At 30.1% G+C, this 19,544-nt stretch overlaps 2 protein-coding genes across 8 annotated transcripts; one reads left to right on the forward strand and one right to left on the reverse strand.

The window, feature by feature from the left end:
- The first annotated feature begins 12,909 nt into the window (after positions 1 to 12,909).
- LOC132942832 (U4/U6.U5 small nuclear ribonucleoprotein 27 kDa protein-like) lies at positions 12,910 to 14,549 on the forward strand. Of its 5 annotated transcripts, none has more exons than XM_061011483.1 (2): positions 12,910 to 13,055; positions 13,622 to 14,549. In XM_061011483.1, exon 2 carries the CDS (start codon positions 13,629 to 13,631, stop codon positions 14,205 to 14,207), a length of 579 nt encoding a protein of 192 aa, XP_060867466.1. In that variant the 5' UTR covers positions 12,910 to 13,055; positions 13,622 to 13,628; the 3' UTR covers positions 14,208 to 14,549. The 5 variants fall into 5 exon arrangements, with proteins under 5 accessions (XP_060867466.1, XP_060867470.1, XP_060867467.1 ...); XM_061011487.1 differs by lacking the exon at positions 12,910 to 13,055 and adding an exon at positions 13,161 to 13,180; XM_061011484.1 differs by lacking the exon at positions 12,910 to 13,055 and adding an exon at positions 13,221 to 13,491.
- A 1,566-nt stretch (positions 14,550 to 16,115) lies between these two features.
- Positions 16,116 to 19,544, reverse strand: LOC132942831 (YTH domain-containing family protein 1). 3 transcript variants are annotated; one of them, XM_061011480.1, is made up of 6 exons: positions 19,147 to 19,544; positions 19,035 to 19,059; positions 18,589 to 18,671; positions 17,222 to 18,393; positions 16,829 to 17,159; positions 16,116 to 16,750 (listed from the first exon to the last, which is right to left on the reverse strand). In XM_061011480.1, the coding sequence occupies exons 1-6, from the start codon at positions 19,192 to 19,194 to the stop codon at positions 16,424 to 16,426; spliced, it is 1,986 nt and encodes a 661-aa protein (XP_060867463.1). In that variant the 5' UTR covers positions 19,195 to 19,544; the 3' UTR covers positions 16,116 to 16,423. The 3 variants fall into 3 exon arrangements, with proteins under 3 accessions (XP_060867463.1, XP_060867464.1, XP_060867465.1); XM_061011481.1 differs by having other exon boundaries at positions 19,171 to 19,543; XM_061011482.1 differs by having other exon boundaries at positions 19,143 to 19,542.

A 19,544-nucleotide genomic window follows, 5' to 3' on the forward strand; every position in this document is an offset into this window, starting at 1 on the left:
TCATCACATTTCTAAAACTTATTGATGATATGTAAAACTTAATCTAAGGAAACTATTGCATTATTTATATTATGTAACTATTTTTTTATTTTTGTAGCAAGCTAATAACCTAATAGTTGATGCTGTACATACCAAGAATAATAAAAAAAAAATACTATTTCATACAGGGCCGTGGTAAACACGAGATGGGGGCTTAAGTTGTTCAAACCTTCCCACCTGGAAAGTATTGGTATAACTGTATTTACAAACATCTAAAACTACCAAAATATTTTAAAGTATTTTTATTATGATTTACTGATTAAATAATAATTTAGATTCATTAACACGATTCACGAATGACATGAGAATTTTTGAAAACCCAGAACCACAAAACAGTATACATTCTACCATCCATGCAATTTTTTGGTGTCATTTAATAACTCGTAAAAATAATAATAAATTAATTTATAAATATTTTTCTGTGTTATGTCCAAATAAAATCCAAGTATTATGTATAAGTTCCGGTACATCCGAATTGCATGCCAAAAAAATAAATATAAATCGGGTCGTCCGAATTACATGCCATCTCTTGGAGGGGTCTGTCCGAATTGCATGCCGTCTCTTGGAGGGGTCTGTCCGAATTGCATGCCATCTCTTAGAGGGGTATATCCGAATAAATAACTTACTTTTCAACTGGAGGATCGTGATTTTGTTACATTACAATAAAACATATAAATATTGTAGAAGGTGACACTGTGAATAAGAATCATAAAATAAAACTCTTTACAAAAATTTAGTTTTGTTTATTTTGTTGTCGGCAATGACATGTATGCCAACTTTTCTACATATAAAAGTCTATTAATTTCATTATTTTGAAATTCCGTCATCACTAAACTTATACTTTTTTCTTTTTCTAATATTTCCCGGCGTCTATTACTTAAATTTGAACTACGCAATTTTACATATATATCACATTGTACTTGCTTTAAGACATCAACTAATTGAAAAATATTAAGACTTGGGGAGTAAAACATGCTATTCAGCTTGGAATGGAATGATAGTAAATAAACGTGTGGTGTACGGCATGCAATTCGGACAGACCCCTCCAAGAGATGGCACGCAATTCGGACAAACCCCTACAAGAGACGGCATGCAATTTGGACATTTTTTTTTTTTTGGCATGCAATTCGGATGCAGCCATAAGTTCAATTACTTATATTTACCGTTAAGTTCATAAAATCAATGATTGTTTTTTTTTTTTATTAATCAACCCGCGACAACTTAGGCCACTGGGTGGGTTTTTAACTGTAGGTGAGGGTACTGTAGAATTAAACACGTGTGTTTGGCAGATTATTTATAGTCGGGCTCACGAAAAGTGAGCGCTGGCGGCCGATGGGTGGTGCTCAAATTATGTCTGGGCCAGGGGTTCTCAGATTTTCTAGTATTGTATGTTGAATGATGATATAATAAAATACGTATATCAAATATTTAAAAAAACGCGCAAAATTGTTTTGGTTATCACTGATGTAAAACGGCCGTTGGAGATCGCTGTATTCAGCGCTCACTTTTCGTGAGCCCGACTATAGTAGGCACCCATAGGTATCTGTCATGCCCGGGTGGGGGATGGCGGCACTTCTCTCCGGACACCATGACTTTTGAAGAAAAATGCCACCCGCAACCGAGGTTTTGAACCGGCGTCGGTGCGCGTCGCAACCGACGCCTTAGTCCGCTCGGCCACTCTGTCCCCCCAAATCAATGATTTAATTATATCTAATTTACTTCATAAAAAAGGATGTAATAACTATACGATTTACATAATAATACATTATGTTAGTTACAATTAACTTACCTTTGGTAGGAGCTACTTGCGTTACAATCTCTATTAAATTTTAAAATTATCCATATAAAATTATATACAACTATGATTGAGTAGCATAAGCCATAAACAATTGATTATTTTAATTATTTACGTATCTCTAATTATACAATTATGGGCTATTAAATATTGTATTAAAGACTAATAGCTTACAATAAATTGATTTATTAAATATTTAGTTATTGTTTTTCTTTTTATAGTCCGGCATTGATCTAACACGCTGGTACTGTCATGGTGTATTAATTAATATAAAAAAAACTATATGTGTTTATCCTCTTTTTTTGAATACAAGGGTCACTACTGCCGTTTTGAATATATCCGAAATACATCCGAAATTATTTGACATAATATTTTTAACACTGAAAATAAACAAAAATAAAAACCCATAATATTCGATTTTATGATTTTGTGCAGTGTAAGCCTGTAAATGTATCTCTATTTTAATACTATTGAGTGTAAATAGTATAGAAAAAGCTTGAAGTACAAAATACGCTACGTAGAAATGATTTCTTATAGACGGCGATAAGCAATTTCGTTTATAATAACTAACCATGTATAAATATATAATCAATGTAAATAACTCTCTTTTCAAAATATTTCTTTGGAATGCAAATGTCCTCCGCCAACACAAAAAACGAACTTCAAACTGTTTTGTTTGACCACAAAATCGACATTGCCTTACTAACAGAAACGCAATTCATTGCAAAATTCATAATTATCTCTTGTACAAATCCGATCATCCTGATGGAATAGCTCGTGCTAGATCGTGTATAATCGTATCCAATTCAATACAACACAATGTTCTAATACCATACCAAAAATCTTGATATTCCATGGGAATTTAACGCGTTAAACGGTCCGCACTTCCACAGTCGCATAAGAAGTATTCAATTCAATAAAATACATTAGCGATGCACAAAATAAAGATTCACTTTTTTAACATAATAAAACATTTAAAAAAAATGTGTATTAACTTTTGATTTAACCGAGTTAACCAAACATTAAATTCACTTTTAACTTTTTTTAACTTTATTTGAGTTGAATAAAAAATCATTAACTTGCCCAGCCTTGATAATTTGTTAACTAACGAATCTTTTAAACATTATTATAAGATATTATCTCGATAACTACTATTTTCCAGTTTTGTAAATTTATTCATTTATTTCAAAAAAAAATTTATTTAGGACAAGCCTTGAAAGACTTATTCTCGAAAACCATTTCCCAACAAAAAAAATCCTGAATATATTATTTTCCCGATAGAAATTTTCTGAAGATTTGCTTATAGTAGGTAGATACTTATAAGTTATAGCTACCTAATAAAATATTTTAAAATTTTAAAATGTAATAAGTACATATTTTGTGCTTTTATACTAACTACCTATTACTTTCAAATTATATTATTCAAAATTATTTTTTATTATTTGTTAATACATGTAACATTTATATACACACGTTTGAAGATTCTTTCATATAATAGCTATAATAATTTATGAATACGACAATTTTAATAATAATATTACCATTACATATATCTAAAAACAAAACAATACATTTTTATTAGACTACTTATATATTTACTACCTCATAATTACGATATAATAATGTTCACATAATAATAGACTATAAAAAAAATGTAACCTTCCGTCCAACTGTTTTGTATAGCTAGGAACGTTATTCAATTTTAAACAACTATATTATAAATTATGTTCTCAGCATATATAGAAAATAAATAAATATATTAATGATAATACTAATTCATTGTGGCTGGACTAAACCAAAATAATATTTCTCCAATATATCAAATAAATTATATGAATTATAGAATAAGCATAATTATACTTCAGCTGGATATACTAAAATTAATTTATACAAATTTGATATACAGAAAATGTAATGTTTTTCTTAAATCAAAAATATATCCAATTTTTAAAACATCTTTAGATATTACAATTATTTTACTACCTACATCATAATATTTAGTAGGAACATTTAAAATCTAATAAATAGCATACATTTTGTTTTTTTCTAAGGTGATAATAATATAATAATATTTGATTTTAGTTTTAGTTTTTACATTAATTCTAAACAAAATTGCAAAGCACTGATGTTAAATATCAACACAATAAAAAATTATAATTCGAATATAATATAATATAATCATAATATATCAATAAATTAATTCATACCTATTAGAGCATCTGAATTTGAAGTAACTGGCATAACCAAAATTGCCACGCTTAAAATTGCAAACGTGTTTAAACTAATCTTTGAAAAAATCATTTTCGTTTAGTTAGTATAATAAAATAATAAAAATAATGTGAACCTTGAACAATAAATGAAAGAAAATAATACTTCTCGATTTCTTTTATAATAGCGATCTACACCTATTCCTCAGCATAAAATAAAAAATGTTCACAATAGGCTGTTTATTTGTTTATCATACATGAGAATAATATTATTTTCCATTGTTGTCGACAGTCAAACCTGTTTTTTTTTTTAATGCCTGAGTAAATAATGTGTATTTAACATTAAATTCAATGCATGGATCCATACAATACCGTAGGCAAGAAATTAATGTGGGGCCCTGTCCATCATAGGCAAAAAATACTTTAAAATATTTAAAATAAATTAGGAATTATAATAGCCATAGCATATCAGTATGCTTTATATCCTATTTACTTCAATCGCTCATAAACAATAACATAAATAATGTTGTATTTAATTTACAAAATATAGACAGATAAGTTTAGATGGGTTATTAACTATGTTCATGTATACAACAATACAATATAGATAAATAATAGTCATCGAAAATCTAAAAGTGAACACCCCATCACAACGACGTAAGGACTAAGGAGTTATACGATTATTTTGTTAGGTAGGTAGTTATTTTATATAATTATACGAATTAATAAAAATTATAATGTTTAATAAATAATAATAGAGAATACTATGAATTGGTTATGAACCTATTTCAACAATCAAACTCATCCGGTAAAACTGTAAAAGTGTCACATTGTATTTCAATCTATTTCTCAGTTAACTCTGACTAGTAGATACTAGGTAGATACCTATTTATAAATTATGATCCATAAATATAAATACTATCGTCGATTTCCTACTGTAATCAACTAGAAAAATAATGCTATGATAATGTATATTGTATACCTATATACTTAATACCTATTGTACTTTTGTTATTATATTTAAAATTGAAAGACTTGGGAACCTATATTTTTTAATCATCTCAAATTTGAATGAAAAATATCTTCATTGGAGCATCCAGAATTTAAAATTTTATTGAAAACAGTATAAACATACTTATAAATTTAATTAGTGACTAGTTGAATGGGAAGAGGGAAGTACATTTTAGCCACTCAAGAAAAATGTTTGTGATAATTAGGCCACCCTAATTGTGTTATCGTACACCGTCGTTAGTGACGTTATTTTTATAACACTGTTGTTCACGTTTGAGCGAAACCCTCACATATTAATATAAATAGTATTTTTGATAGAAATAAATAGAAATAAATTTGTTTAATTATATAAGTATTAAATTATATTTAGTTCTTAAAAATAAATAATTAAATTTAAAATATATCGAAAATAATGAATGCTTTTAAGTTATAAATGACTTAGGTAAGTACCTATATAATTTTATTCTGAATATCAATTGTCCATATCAAGTTCTGATTATTCTGTATTTGTACATTCTGTACAAATATGAAAGGTGTGGATATCTAGCTTTGGCATTTATTTGAACAACGAGTCTGCAAAACATATTTTTTACTATTAATTTGTACATATTACAAAAATAGAAAAACTTGTAAAAAAAATGAATTATTTTACCTTTGTGAATCGATTTTTTTCTTGATGGACAGTAGTAACATTTCGTACGGCTTGTAACTACTATTGTATCACTTGCTGTTTCCTCATTCGACTTATATCCAGTCAATTTTATAATATTTTGACGAAGTGTAAATGATTTAGTAGGAATTTGTAAACGTCTAGTCATGTAATTTTTGGTTAGTTCTTTCCCTAATTATTTCAAAAAAAAGTCTTCGACGGATTACTTTCTTTGTATTCTTGTAATATATTATCTTAACTTTCATCAATCAAACCTTTTTCGTGCATTGTAGATATAGCATAACATTTTTGTTTTTACGTGGAACATAGGATAATAAAATAATATTTTTCCCATAGCCGAATATAGTTGAATTTACCTCTCTTTTCTTCGTACCTAGAAAGCATTTTGGAATTTCACGTTTATTTTTCCTGGTGGTTCCCACAATAGTCAATTTATGATTTTCCAATAAGTCAATGGCCTGTGGTATGCAGGTTGCAGGTATACCAATTGTCTGTATAGTTATGTTTCGTCCTGTTTTTTTATATTGGAGAAATTAACCTTTTTACAATTCTGGAGGGACTATTATCACGTTTGAATGGTCCATCTGGTTGGGTGCCAACGTATACTATAGTATAATTGGTATACCAATTTGACGTGTAATATGTTTTAGAGTCGACTAATGCTTGTATTTTTATCCCATACTTATTCGGTTTGCTCGGTATATATATTGCCGAAAACTGCATCGACCTCTAAAATCTTCCAACATCTCATCAATGGTGCAATTTTCACCGACGAAACAAATACAATATACATACAAAAAGGTGGGCAAGTGGGTGTCGCTCTGCTATTCAGAGGTTACAAGTGGGTCACTGTAAAGGATGGTGTTAAATTTGAGTTCAATGATATAATGTCATTATTGTATAAAAAAACAATTCTGAGCGAAAACGGTCAGTCAGCCTATGATATTACTAAGTATATTTGATGATATTATTGTGAAAAAAGTATATACAAACTATTTACGTGGAATCTTGTTTTAAATTGTCGACCCTTAGCTATAAAAGTTGAACATTTTATACATTTTTAACTACAAAATAATAATTAAATTTTAATATTGATAAATTTTGTCGAAATTCAAACTTAAAATGCTTATAAAAAAAATTGTGCCTATGTATTTTTAATATTTTTCAATTGCCATTTAAGCAATATATTAGGAGCATTGTATTAAATTTTCAGGCTTTTTAATCCAACAAATAACATTTTATTGATATTTATACAAAAAAAAACTAACAAACTTTAAAACTAACAATGTCCGTAACAGCTCAAAAAGAGTCAAATTATTTTCAAAATTGTGTGGTTTATAGAAAATGCTAATATAAACATTCAGTGAAATCTACAATCATTTGTTTTTTAATTACAACGATATAAGAAAATTGTTACATGAGAAATTGAGTGAATATCAAATGTTGTAAAAATATGAATTTCAAACGCTCATAAAAATTTAACTTAACTTTCTAGTAGACATTTTTTGGTACTTCCGTGTTATCTCGACTACCCAAATATTCCCAAGACTACCTGTTGGAATCATCCAGGTTATCTCGACTACCTCCGTAGACCGTAATTTATTAATAAATATATATTCCCGCGTTGTAATGTACAATAAGCAGATTAGTTGACATTAACCACTTTCTGTTTGGTTATTCCCGAACTGTAATCTGTATTATTGTTATGTACAATTTAATTTTGTCTTCGATGTACAATGGTTTTTATTTCGTCAGTCATTCGACAATCGTCCTATTTTCCGTATTGGAGCTACGTCTAGTTAAATATATCGTTTAGTCAATATGAATTTTTTTAATTTGCCATCGTCCGAGAAGGAGGCTGTTAATTTTCTCCAAGAACGCGGAGTGTTGCCAAGTGCACGGATTTGTCCGAACAATCACTTGGCAAAATTGTATTTTGGAAATGTAATATTAAAAAATGCCAAAAAAAGGTAAATATACGTAATGGTAATTGGTTTGCGAAATCACGAATATCGTTTATGACTGCTGTGCGATTTATATATGGGTGGTCAAATGAAATGACTAGTATTAAGTGGTGTGAACAAGAACTTAATATAAGTGAAAATACAGTTATTGACTGGAATAATTACTTACGTGAAGTATGTGCAATGGCGATTGAAAATAAACCACAGGGGAAAATAGGTGGACCGGGGAAAATTGTCGAAATTGATGAAAGTTTGTTTTCGAAAAGAAAAAATCATGTTGGGAGGGTACTTCCCGAACAGTGGATATTCGGAGGAATTTGTCGCGAGACAAAAGAGTCATTTTTATTAAAAGTACCTGACAGAAAAACAGGAACTTTACTTACGGCGATCAAAAACAACATTGAGGAAGGTACCACGATCTATTCAGATTGTTGGCGTGCATATAACACCGAATTATTAAAATCATCCGGCTTCCATCACTATACTGTCAATCAATTTTGTTGACCCAACCACAGGAGCACACACCCAAACAATTGAACGCCTTTGGGGATCGGCAAAGTGGCGAAACAAAAACCATAGGGGAACAGCTCGCCATCATCTAAATGCATACGGTATGAATGGGAGTTACCCGTTTCCGCCAAAAGCGTACCTTTCCTTTTTCCCCCAATTCACTTTTCCGCCAAATCAAAAAAGTTAGTCTAGTATTTAAATATTATGTATACAATATGCATGTCAGTCATATTTTAATATTTTATTATATTATATAAATTATTATTTTATTTTTATTTCATATACATGTCAGTCATATTATAATTTTAGGATTCATAAAAACAGTTTTTTTTTACTATTATTAAGAAGTTTATACTATAATGATATATATAATATAACATACCGTAATTTCAACTTACTGATAAATTTATCACTGATTATTCCTTGATATTTCCCAAACGCTATCGATTTATCTTGCTAATCTTGCTTGTTGTATCAGTTATTATATTGTTACAGTTGACAGTTGTACGATACGTACAAACCGACCGTTATTGTATAATAATAAGCAGCCTAGTCGCTTTCTAACCGTTCTCGATAAAGTATAACTTACTATTGAATTTATTACTTCTTTTGAACCTAATCGCGTTGTTAACAGTAAAATATAATATAACATTTTAGTGTATTTCGTGAATTAAATTTTTAATTTTGTCAATAAAAACTACATTTTTGATTTTGAACCATCTATAAAACACACACCGTAACAGAATGGCTGACATCATTGAATTCATTGAAAGTAAACGTGGAAAACCATTATTAGTTTTAAATAATTATAAATTTTGTATTGGATCAGTTAACAAATCCACTGGTTCAACTCGTTGGCGATGTATTACAAAATATTGCAAAGCAAAAGTGTACACGGAAAATAATGTTCTAGTACATGAGTACTTTTTTGATTTGGCGGAAAAGAGAATTGGGGGAAAAGGGAAAGGTACACTTTTGGCGGAAACCGGCCATGCCCGTATGAATCATACCTGACTAAATTTGTTTGGCGACAAAACCTTGGTAACGATCCACCGTTTAATAAGATTTTAATGGATATTAAAACCTGCTTTCCTCCTCAAAAAAATTATTAACTACATTTTTTATTTATTTTTATATTATATTATTACAATTTTTTCTATACACATGTTTATGCCATTTTATCGTGTTTCAAAATAGATTTATATTATTATTCAGAATAGATTTAACCTATATATTTTATATATTTTTATTGCGGTAGTCGAAATAACACGGTTGATCATATAATAGGTAGTCTTGGAAATATTTTGGTAGTCGAGATAACACGGTTGTGAACCTAAAGTAGTCGAGATACCACGGAAGTACCCATTTTTTTTTTGATAAAGGTAGACAAACTTATGAGGAATCTTGTTTTTAATTATTAAAATTAAAAAGAAAATTTTTTATGAATTTCTAACTCAAAATAATTTGCACATTTTCATCATTTTTACGTATTTTGTCAATACTTGAACTTTAAATACTCATAAAAAAAATTGTGACTATGGATTTTTAATTTGTTTCATCTGCCTTTAAAACAATATACTATTAAATTTTCATACTTATTTAACCAACAAATAAAATGTTATTGATATTTATAGAAAAAAAAACAAAAAAAATTGAAACTGAAAATGTCTGTAAACAGCTCATAATAAGTCAAAATATTTGGAAAATGTTGTGGCGTATAGAAAATGCTAATATAAATATTCAGTCAAAATTGCATATACTTACATCCATTTGTTTTAGAGTTGCACCAAAAACCAAAATCGATTTTCTCGAAAAAAGATTTTGTGCAAACATTCCCGTTTTTACCTTAATTTTTCTTTTGTTTTTCACGGCGCTTCTGAAAACTACTGGGAAATTTTTACTTTTGATCCCCCCCAAAATACCAACTAGATTCACTTTCCTATCAGAAAAAATACTGTTGAAGAAAATCTAAGCATTTTTACTGTCCTAAAAGATGATGACAGACACAAAAATAAAAATTTTTAAATTTAAAAAAAACACACATCATTGTAAAATAAATACATTTATCGCTCCGCTCAGAATCTAAAATATTACTAATCACACATACTTAAACAAAAAAGCCAGAATCGAAGATTTTATAATAAATAAATATCAGTAGATTAGATTTTGTAAAATTAGTTATTAATTTATTATTATAACAAAACATAATACATAATATATATTATAATAGTATCTAATTTTTTTACCACATTTTCGATAAGCGATTTTTAATGTCTGATTATTATTTGATTAATCGCATTTTATAAAAACTGTAAAATAATTGATAAAAAAAAATAATCATCGTAATAATCGATTAACCGAAATAATCGAACAGCCCTAGCACCACCAGCCCGAGATTACGCAGTCAGCGTCGCCGCACTGCCACGGACATTTCCGACGACGCGCTGAGGGCGCGGCTATGCTCCACGAAAAACAGCGAACTCGACGACGTGCCCATCTCAGGACTAATCGACTATCAGGGTTATCTAATTTATAGACTCCCGATGAACGTCCTCGACGTGCAGTCACGACGATCGTCCCGAGGTGTGTTGCGTCAATCGACCGCAACACAACGCCAGCGAAGAGGCGGATATCGACGAATCCTTCCTCGTCAAAGATTGAGCCACGAGAAAATCTAAAATTGCCCTTCTCAGGGCAACCAATTGTTGAGTCACGCCAAGCACGCCTGTCTAGGCCACCCCAACAGAACGATACCCACCGATCGGACGCCACTTTCATAAGTGGGCCGAACGTGTATGGTCCCGACCCCCCACCCAGCATTTGTACATATTATATTATAACAATATTCCCGATTTTGTACGAGAATCTTGGTCATCGTCTTGCACGCCACGGGGTTGATGATTCTCAACCCTTTATACTGTACATACATTTAAACTCTTGCGATAGAAATAAATCAATCAATCACGCACTGAACATTGCACAAGTTCTTACTTTATATACGAGGCGGCATCTCGCCCACCATGGGTAGCGTTTCATATTTTTATCTAAAAATAATGTAGTAATCTAAAAATGAATACCTATACTCAAACGTCAAGAGATATCAAAATTGAAAAAATAAAACTTTAGAAAATCTTTAATAATTGTTAAGAGGAAAAAATAGGTACTTATAATTGAACAATTTTTTTGTTTTATTAATATAATTAAAATATTAATATTATCATGACTTTAAATAGCTCAAAAGAGTCAAAATAGATTAAAATTGTACCATTTATGAAAAATGCTAATATAAATATTTGGTGAACATTTCAAGAGTCTAAGATAATTCGTTTTGGAAATACAACAAAATAACTAAAATCAATTCATGGGATTACCACTAGGTATATACCTATGTAATATCATAAAAATTATAAGTTCAAACACTCATAAGAAATTAATGTTTTGTTGAAGTAAACTTTTATTTTGTTATAGGTAGAAAAACTTTTACTGATTATACTTGTACCTACTTGGTTTTTTATTGTATATTTGTAACTTCATTAGCTTATTTTAAATATATTGCTTATTGTTTAAGAGGACGCTACACCCGCATGTGTTGTCTTCGTCTTACAAATGTACAACATAGCAAAAACTGTTTTGCGCGGGAAAGAACTTAAAAGGCTACATTCACAGCTAAGAAACGAGATTTCCACCACATAAAAAGGAGAACTTTGGCTGTGCAACGTTGTTTTTATTTTTTTGATATCACTTATTTGTAAATGTCTTAACTGTTTCAAAAACCATTATTGTTTGTGTTTTTTAAACTTGAAAAACATTTTTCATATATAAATGATATCAAAAAAATAAAAACAATGTTGCATAGCCAATATTTTCGTTTTTATGTGGTGAAGATCTCGTTTCTTAGCTATGAATGTAGCCTTTTCAGTTCTTTCCCGCGCAAAACAGTTTTTGCTATGTTGTACATTATTTTGTAAGACGGAGACGGGAGATAACACGTGAGGGTGTTGCGTCCTCTTAATTATGTATTGTCCAAGAAATAAAGTAATAAAAACTAACTATGATTTGTTTGAATTATAAGTATATTCTAATTAATAGATCAACTGTTCTATATATATATATAAATATAATATATCATTGTACCTACAATAATGCATACCAACCATCAGCATTAAGCAACAACATTAGTCGCTTCAGCTACATATTGAACTGAAAAAATTAATGCATTGTTCTATTATAAAAAGAAAATTATTATAAATACAAATCTTAAAGAGAGAATAATGCTGTTTCTTAAATATTAATATTTTATAAATTCTTACTTGGTAAGATAAAGTAATCATGATCGATCAAACGCTTTTGGAACTCCATTGTTTAATAAGTAGATTTTAAAAATAAAGTAGATCTCTAAAATCGGCGTTGGTATAAAAAAAATTAGGAACATTAATTGTTTAAGATAATTGACGTACTAAAACATTTTTTTTTTTTATTTTTAATTTTTTATTTACAATCCGTTACATAAAATGAACAATAAGTAAAATAGATAAGTGAATAAAAGTGGCTTGAGGAAAGGACAGATTTAAGAAGCCTTCCAGTGAAGACACTTTGTCTACTAAAACATAAATACATATTATATACATTAATGATACATTTTAATTTTTCGAACTCTACAATAAATATTGTATGTACAACAATAATATTGTACAATATTATTTGAATCAGGACCCAATTCTTATCACAGGACCCAACAGTCCCCATCACAATACGTTGGCAATGCTTCAAACTGAATCAGAAAAAATCTCTTATCAATTTCCTGACAACTTACTGCCATTATCCCGTCGTTAAACAGAATCATAAGAAATCATTCATTGGTAAGTTTGTCAAAAGCTATTTGGCTGTTAATAATTCATGTATTTACATAATATACTTTGGTAAAATATTAGGGTTCTTGAAAAAAGTATGTGAATTGTGATGTATGCAAGTACCTACAACAGTAGTTAGTAGATAATATTTTAAATACTCAAGAGTGAATATACTGTACTGATTTTCTGTCTGTTGTACCCACAGTCACAGACTAAGATATAATATCTTAGTCCGTGCCCACAGTATATTATGTAGAGATTTTTGAAGTTGATTAAGTGAAGAAATAAAATCAAAATCATTTTTGAACTTCGTGTGTGTGTGTATTATACATTTATACATAGTTGGCAGATATCTGATTCAAACTTTAACGTCTTAAAAGGTTATTTGAATTCTAGTTTAAAGATTTTTGATCTTGAAATTTTCACAAGCTACCATCGTTGGTAGGTATGTTATAATTGGGTATCAGGCACTTGTCCAAAAAGGGTAGACAAACATACTGTATATATATGATGATTACACAGAAAATGGTGAGGTATTAATGTATTATTAATATTTGTATTAATTTTATTTACAGAGCAATTATGAGGGAACGAGAACGTTATAAAGATAAAGGACATGATCGTACTAAAGATAAACATCGTGATCGTTCCACTAGTTTAACTAGAGCGCGTAGAGGTAGGTCTCGAAGCTCATCACCAAGAGCAAGGCGTGAACCACGTGAGCATTCAAGAAGTCCACGGCGTGTTCGTTCTCGAAGTACTTCACCGAGGGCAAGACGTGATGTGCGCAAAAGAAGCCGCTCTCGTCAGCGTCATTCAAGATCAAGATCACCAGTAAGACGACACTCAAGAGAGAGACGTCGTTCTAGAAACCGTGATTTAAGAAGATCGAGGTCAAAAACTCCACCAAAAAAAGACAAAAAATACACAAGGTCTGTCCAACATACTGCTCCTAAAGTTACAGAAGAAGATCTGCGTGGAAAAACTGCCGAAGAACAAGAAATGATGAAAATGATGGGATTTTGTAACTTTGACACAACTCATGGTAAAGAAGTAGACGGCAATAATGTTGGTGATGTTCATGTTATACTTAAACGTAAATATCGACAGTACATGAACCGTAAAGGTGGATTTAATAGACCTCTAGATTTTGTAGCTTAAGTATAACAGTATGTCTACTGTAAATTTAAATTAAATAATCAATTGTATAATATTTGACTAACGATAATACATTTTGCTTTTACTTTTACTTTTAATAGCACAAGTTTAATTATGTATGTAATAAATTATTCTGATTACAATGTCTATAGCATGCAATATAAACTAATTTTACTTTTATAAAACAGCATTTACAATATGCTACTATGTATAATTAATCATTTATTTTTTTTGAAATATTGAAAACCTAAATTTAATTTACTATAGTAGGTAATATTTTTTCTACAATACATTATCTTTAAGACAATATTAATATTTGTTTCTTTGGGATAAAAAAAATTTTTTATAAGTAACGTGTATTTGTATTTGCCTAGAATCTAGATCACCAAAATCAACATTTTTAGACTTTTTCAGTACCGTCGTTTGATTTTTTGAATGATTATAAATTTAAATAATACAATCAACATATAATATCTAGTATAATATTGATAAATATATTTTATATTCATGTGTTTTATTATCAAAATGATCATATCTACCCATACAAGATAAGTTTGTAATTACATTTATTTTGTTTGTGATTTTGATCCATTGTTTCTTCACTCTATTAATGTACAGTTTGATTTGTAAAATTCCGGCAAATTTACATTCCTTCAACACTATCTGTGTGAGCATCAAACGTTCTTCAGTTGTGATTTGTAATTATATAATGTAAATTACTAATAAATAATAATAATACATTATTATAAAAAAAATGTTACCTTTAGCGGTTGCTTATCTTGTTAAAACCCAATATTTTTTTATGTTTCTTGCCACTCTATCTCTCAAAACACCAGTAGCCAAACTTGAATTTGTTTATCTCAAAAATTGTATTTTCTCCATCCTATAAAATAAAATATCATTTGTAAAATTATGATATAGAAACCACAAGATAGTCTATCTTAGTCCTTGATTGAAACTCATAAAATGTGTAACCTCTATTCAATGCAACACAATCATCAGACTACTTATTAATGAGCTATTTTTATTTGCTTCTTTAAAATAACTGATGATATATTATCCAGTTAAAGTGCGAAATTTGTTCATCTAAATAGATAAGTGTTTTTCTATCTTAAAACTATTATTTGCGTTTTGAAGATGAATTTACTATGTCCATTGTCCACACATATCAAATCAATAAATTGAAAAATCGCTATTTAAACACTGTAATTCATTACAGTGTACTTATTTGTAGCTGTATCAATCTTAGTGTGACCGGACATCACACATTAGTATTATCACACTTGAAATCTACAGCATCTTCTTTTTCAAATGGTACCGCATTTATTCAATATTTTAATTTTTGTGTAATTATATTTATTATTAGATAAGGTTTAAGTTATAAAATATACACCATTGAGGCGTAGTTATAACTATAACTACCTATTAAGTAGTATTTAAATGCTATTTTACTATTTATAAATATTAACTTTGCATAAAAATAAAATGAATAGGCGTAGTAACTAAGTAGTAATTGTTTTATCCAATTGTCAGTAATTATTACTGTGTGTCTCCCTTTTGGATAGGACAATTATTATGGCCACAATAATCAATCTTGCTATTACTATACTCCGTTCAGAATAAGAACGCACCATGCTCACGCATACGGCAGGGCACATGGTGTCAACGGCAATGGTCTGTGGAGTGAAGAGGGTGCGCAAATTAGAACCAGACGTTGTCCGCCGCCCGATGCGTTCTTATTCTGAACATAGTATAGATAAAAAATTTAATTACATTTGCTCGTGGACCAGAGTCCAGAAGTTATGGAATAGAAGATTAGTTCCTATTGATCCTGGATTATTGTTTTTCTGTAAGACATGATTATTTTGTTTTTATAAAATGATATACATGCAAAATTAAGCATTCAATACATTTAGGTATAAAACTAGATTTATTTAATTTGAATGTTTATTTATTATTATTATTGATATACATAACTTACAATTATTTAAGATAGGAGTACTCAAATTAGTAATTACTCCTACACTACTAATTGTTGATAAAACTGTCAACAATGAATATAGCAGAATAAAATGGTCAAACATATTAAGGTAAAATAAAAACAATTTCTCCAAACAGAATGAAAATAATTTAGGAACGTAGGATTAAACACTGTGAACAATTCTACAATCCCATTTTAGTTTAAACAGGTAAAAAAAACAAATAAACCAACATTGGTTTTATTCATAACCACGATTAGTCTGTTTCAAGTTACTATTCACGAAGACGGAAGGTCCACCTCTACCCCTACGTCCTCTGTTGAAATTATTTCCACTTCTGTATTGTTCATCCCAGTTACAATGATGATCATTACGGATTCTATTTTGATCACTACGATAAGTTTTGTTATGTTCCCTGAAGTTTTCTTCTTTACTATAATTCTCATTACGGCCTCTATAATTATCGGTTCTAGGTCGGTGGTTATGACTGAAGTTTTCAAATTTCTGCGGTTGGTAAGAATTTTCCCTACTTTCGACTTTTGTATCTTTTGGCTTATTTTCCCAATCCTAAATAAAACAACAAAAAACAAATAGAAACCACTTAAAAATTTAAAATATGAAGAAAAAAAATTTAAGTAAACAAACTTTATAATGGTTTTGCTGTGGTGGTCGATTATCATTTAAAAATTGAACTGGTCCCATATGATTATATTTGTTAATGGTTGAATGTGATGATGGGGGAAGAGGAGCTGCACTTTTTTTGTTATCCTCTAATTTTTGTAAGTTCTCATAGTGTTGAAAGTCATCAAAAATCGAAGTTTCATGTCTATAAGAATGTATTATTCTTAATACTTGTACACCCTGATTATAAGGAACCTCTTGTGTGTCTCTAGAATGAGTCACTGGTTTGTTTTCATTGTTTTCCAGACGAATATGCCTTAATTGGTTGTTTGGTACGTCTTTTACATATATCCATCTAAAAAGAGTTAACAATTAAATCTCATAATCTATTTAACATTAACAATTGATTAAAATTACCGAACACCAAACTGCCCTTTCCATTTATCTTGACACCATACTGAACTAGAAGAATTATAATCAACAGCTGATATCATTTCTGCTACGCCACAAAAATGTCCAGATCCATTTACAGAGTACAAAAGAAATATTTTTTTTTTATCTGATGAACTAAATGCTTGATCTAATCGTCTATTTCCATGATCGGTAGAGCACCATATCTCATATTTAATTGATCGATGAATATCATCTTCAGAATAAGATTTAATAATAAAAAATCTTGATCCTTCAGGTGGATTAGAATACTCAGCAGGATTATAATGATTTTTCATTTTTAGTTCGTCAATTAATTTACGCTTGGTGTTTTCTTCTGTTGGAGAATTTAAAATCTGTAGTGGTGGTGGTGATGACATGATTATAGTTGGGGGCGGTACATGTCTAATATGATCGGGTGGAGGTATGTGAGTAGGTATTTCTGCCATAGGAGGAGCATTATAGGATGGAACATTTATATGATCATTCCAATTTTGAGGTTTTGTTTCCACAACTACAGGAGCTTGAATAACGGGAGCTTGAATAACAGGAGCTTGAATAACAGGAGCTTGAATAAGGGGAGCTTGAATAAGTGGAACTGGAACCTGTACAACTGGAGGAGGAGGAGGTTTAGATATAGCCTTTGATTCCCAGTGAACATCATTTTTACCAGATATTATAGGTTGTGGAGGCATACCCGGACTTTTCTTCTTGGTTACAGAAGGCAATGACATAATGGGTTTCACTGGTTGGTTTGGGACAGCAGCCCATGTTGATACTTTTTTCTGTTGTATACCACTATTATCTCTATAATCATTTACACTTAATGCTTGTACATCTTGTTCAATGGTTTTTATTTGTTCATTTACTGGAACTCCATACATTTGATCTCCAGCTCTATAATATCCTTCAAATGGCTTTTGAGCAATGTAATAGTTATAGCCAGCAGTAGGGGTAGGATGATTGTACTGAGCATTATAAACACTGGGTTGATTGTAAGTCTCTGGGGTAGGCAAATATCCTCCAACATAAGTTAACGCTTCAGGAGCATTTGTCCAAGATCGATCACCCATATTATATGCAGCTGGTGTTGGATATTGATATGGAGCTGGGTTTTGATACTGGTAATACTGCTCTGGTGTCATAGCATTATTATAACCCTGAAATATGTTTGTAAAATAATTAAAATTGTTAATTTAATATAATATATTATCAAATCAAATATTTAAGGTTTAAAAGAAAAAGAAAATTTATTTTGATAATATTTGTTACACAAACAAGTTATAATTTAAAAACCTATAATTGAATTTATATTACTAGGTACACAAAAATAATGATTATTATTTATTACTTACAGGTTGTTGTTGGAGTTGTGGATGCCAAACAGTTTCAAATTGTGCAGCCTCTTTTACTTTGTTGGGATCTTTTGCTCCATCGACTAATTTACAAAACACAGAAACAATTAATACTGGTTATAGGTATATTTAGCTTAAAAGATTTTTTCAGTAAAAGCAATTTTGTATGCTTTACTAATCAATATTAATTAAGTCTCCAATCTATGTACATCAGTACATACCAACCATAAAGTAAACTATCTACAAATTCGCTAGATTAAACCGGTGTGAAAAATAATGCACCGGGATGTTTGGACCATATCATTTAAATGGTTCATCATCTCGGTGCGGGATTATTTTAAACCTGTCTATAGTTTAGCGAATTTCTAGAATGAGACAATTCTCATGAAAACTGATGTAAGTATAGAAGGTATAAATTACATTATTATCGTTGTTGTCATATTTACCTTGGTGTTCTTGTCCCTTGACGCGCTGAACGAGTACATAGAACATGACAAATAAATACAAAATAATACCGAAATATTATAAATTGTACCAATCGCAACAGCCAGTACCTACGTAAGAATAATGGTTATATTTCACCTGTTCAGAAACGCCGGCTGACATTACGACCGTGTCTATAGCGTACGAATACCACCACCGCGGTCGTCGTGATCGGCAATCAATCACGTTCGACCAATACGACGAACGACTGCAGACTCTCTAGGTGCACTAGGTCGGGAGACTTCTGAGACATTCGACGTACTATAATAACAGGGAAATCGGCCGTCAAACACACATATACACAACAATGGCGGATTCGGGATTACGGCGAGCCGGAAAACGCGTAAACATTCGCCGAAGCAGTCAGAAACTCAGAACACAGATTGCCTGATGCGCGAATGCCGATATAGGTGGTTTATATACCAAGACGGTATAAGACGAAAACACCAAACAGTAAATAAACAATATAAAAA

This window comes from Metopolophium dirhodum, chromosome 4 (assembly GCF_019925205.1).
Source record: "Metopolophium dirhodum isolate CAU chromosome 4, ASM1992520v1, whole genome shotgun sequence".
NCBI lineage: Eukaryota > Metazoa > Arthropoda > Insecta > Hemiptera > Aphididae > Metopolophium > Metopolophium dirhodum.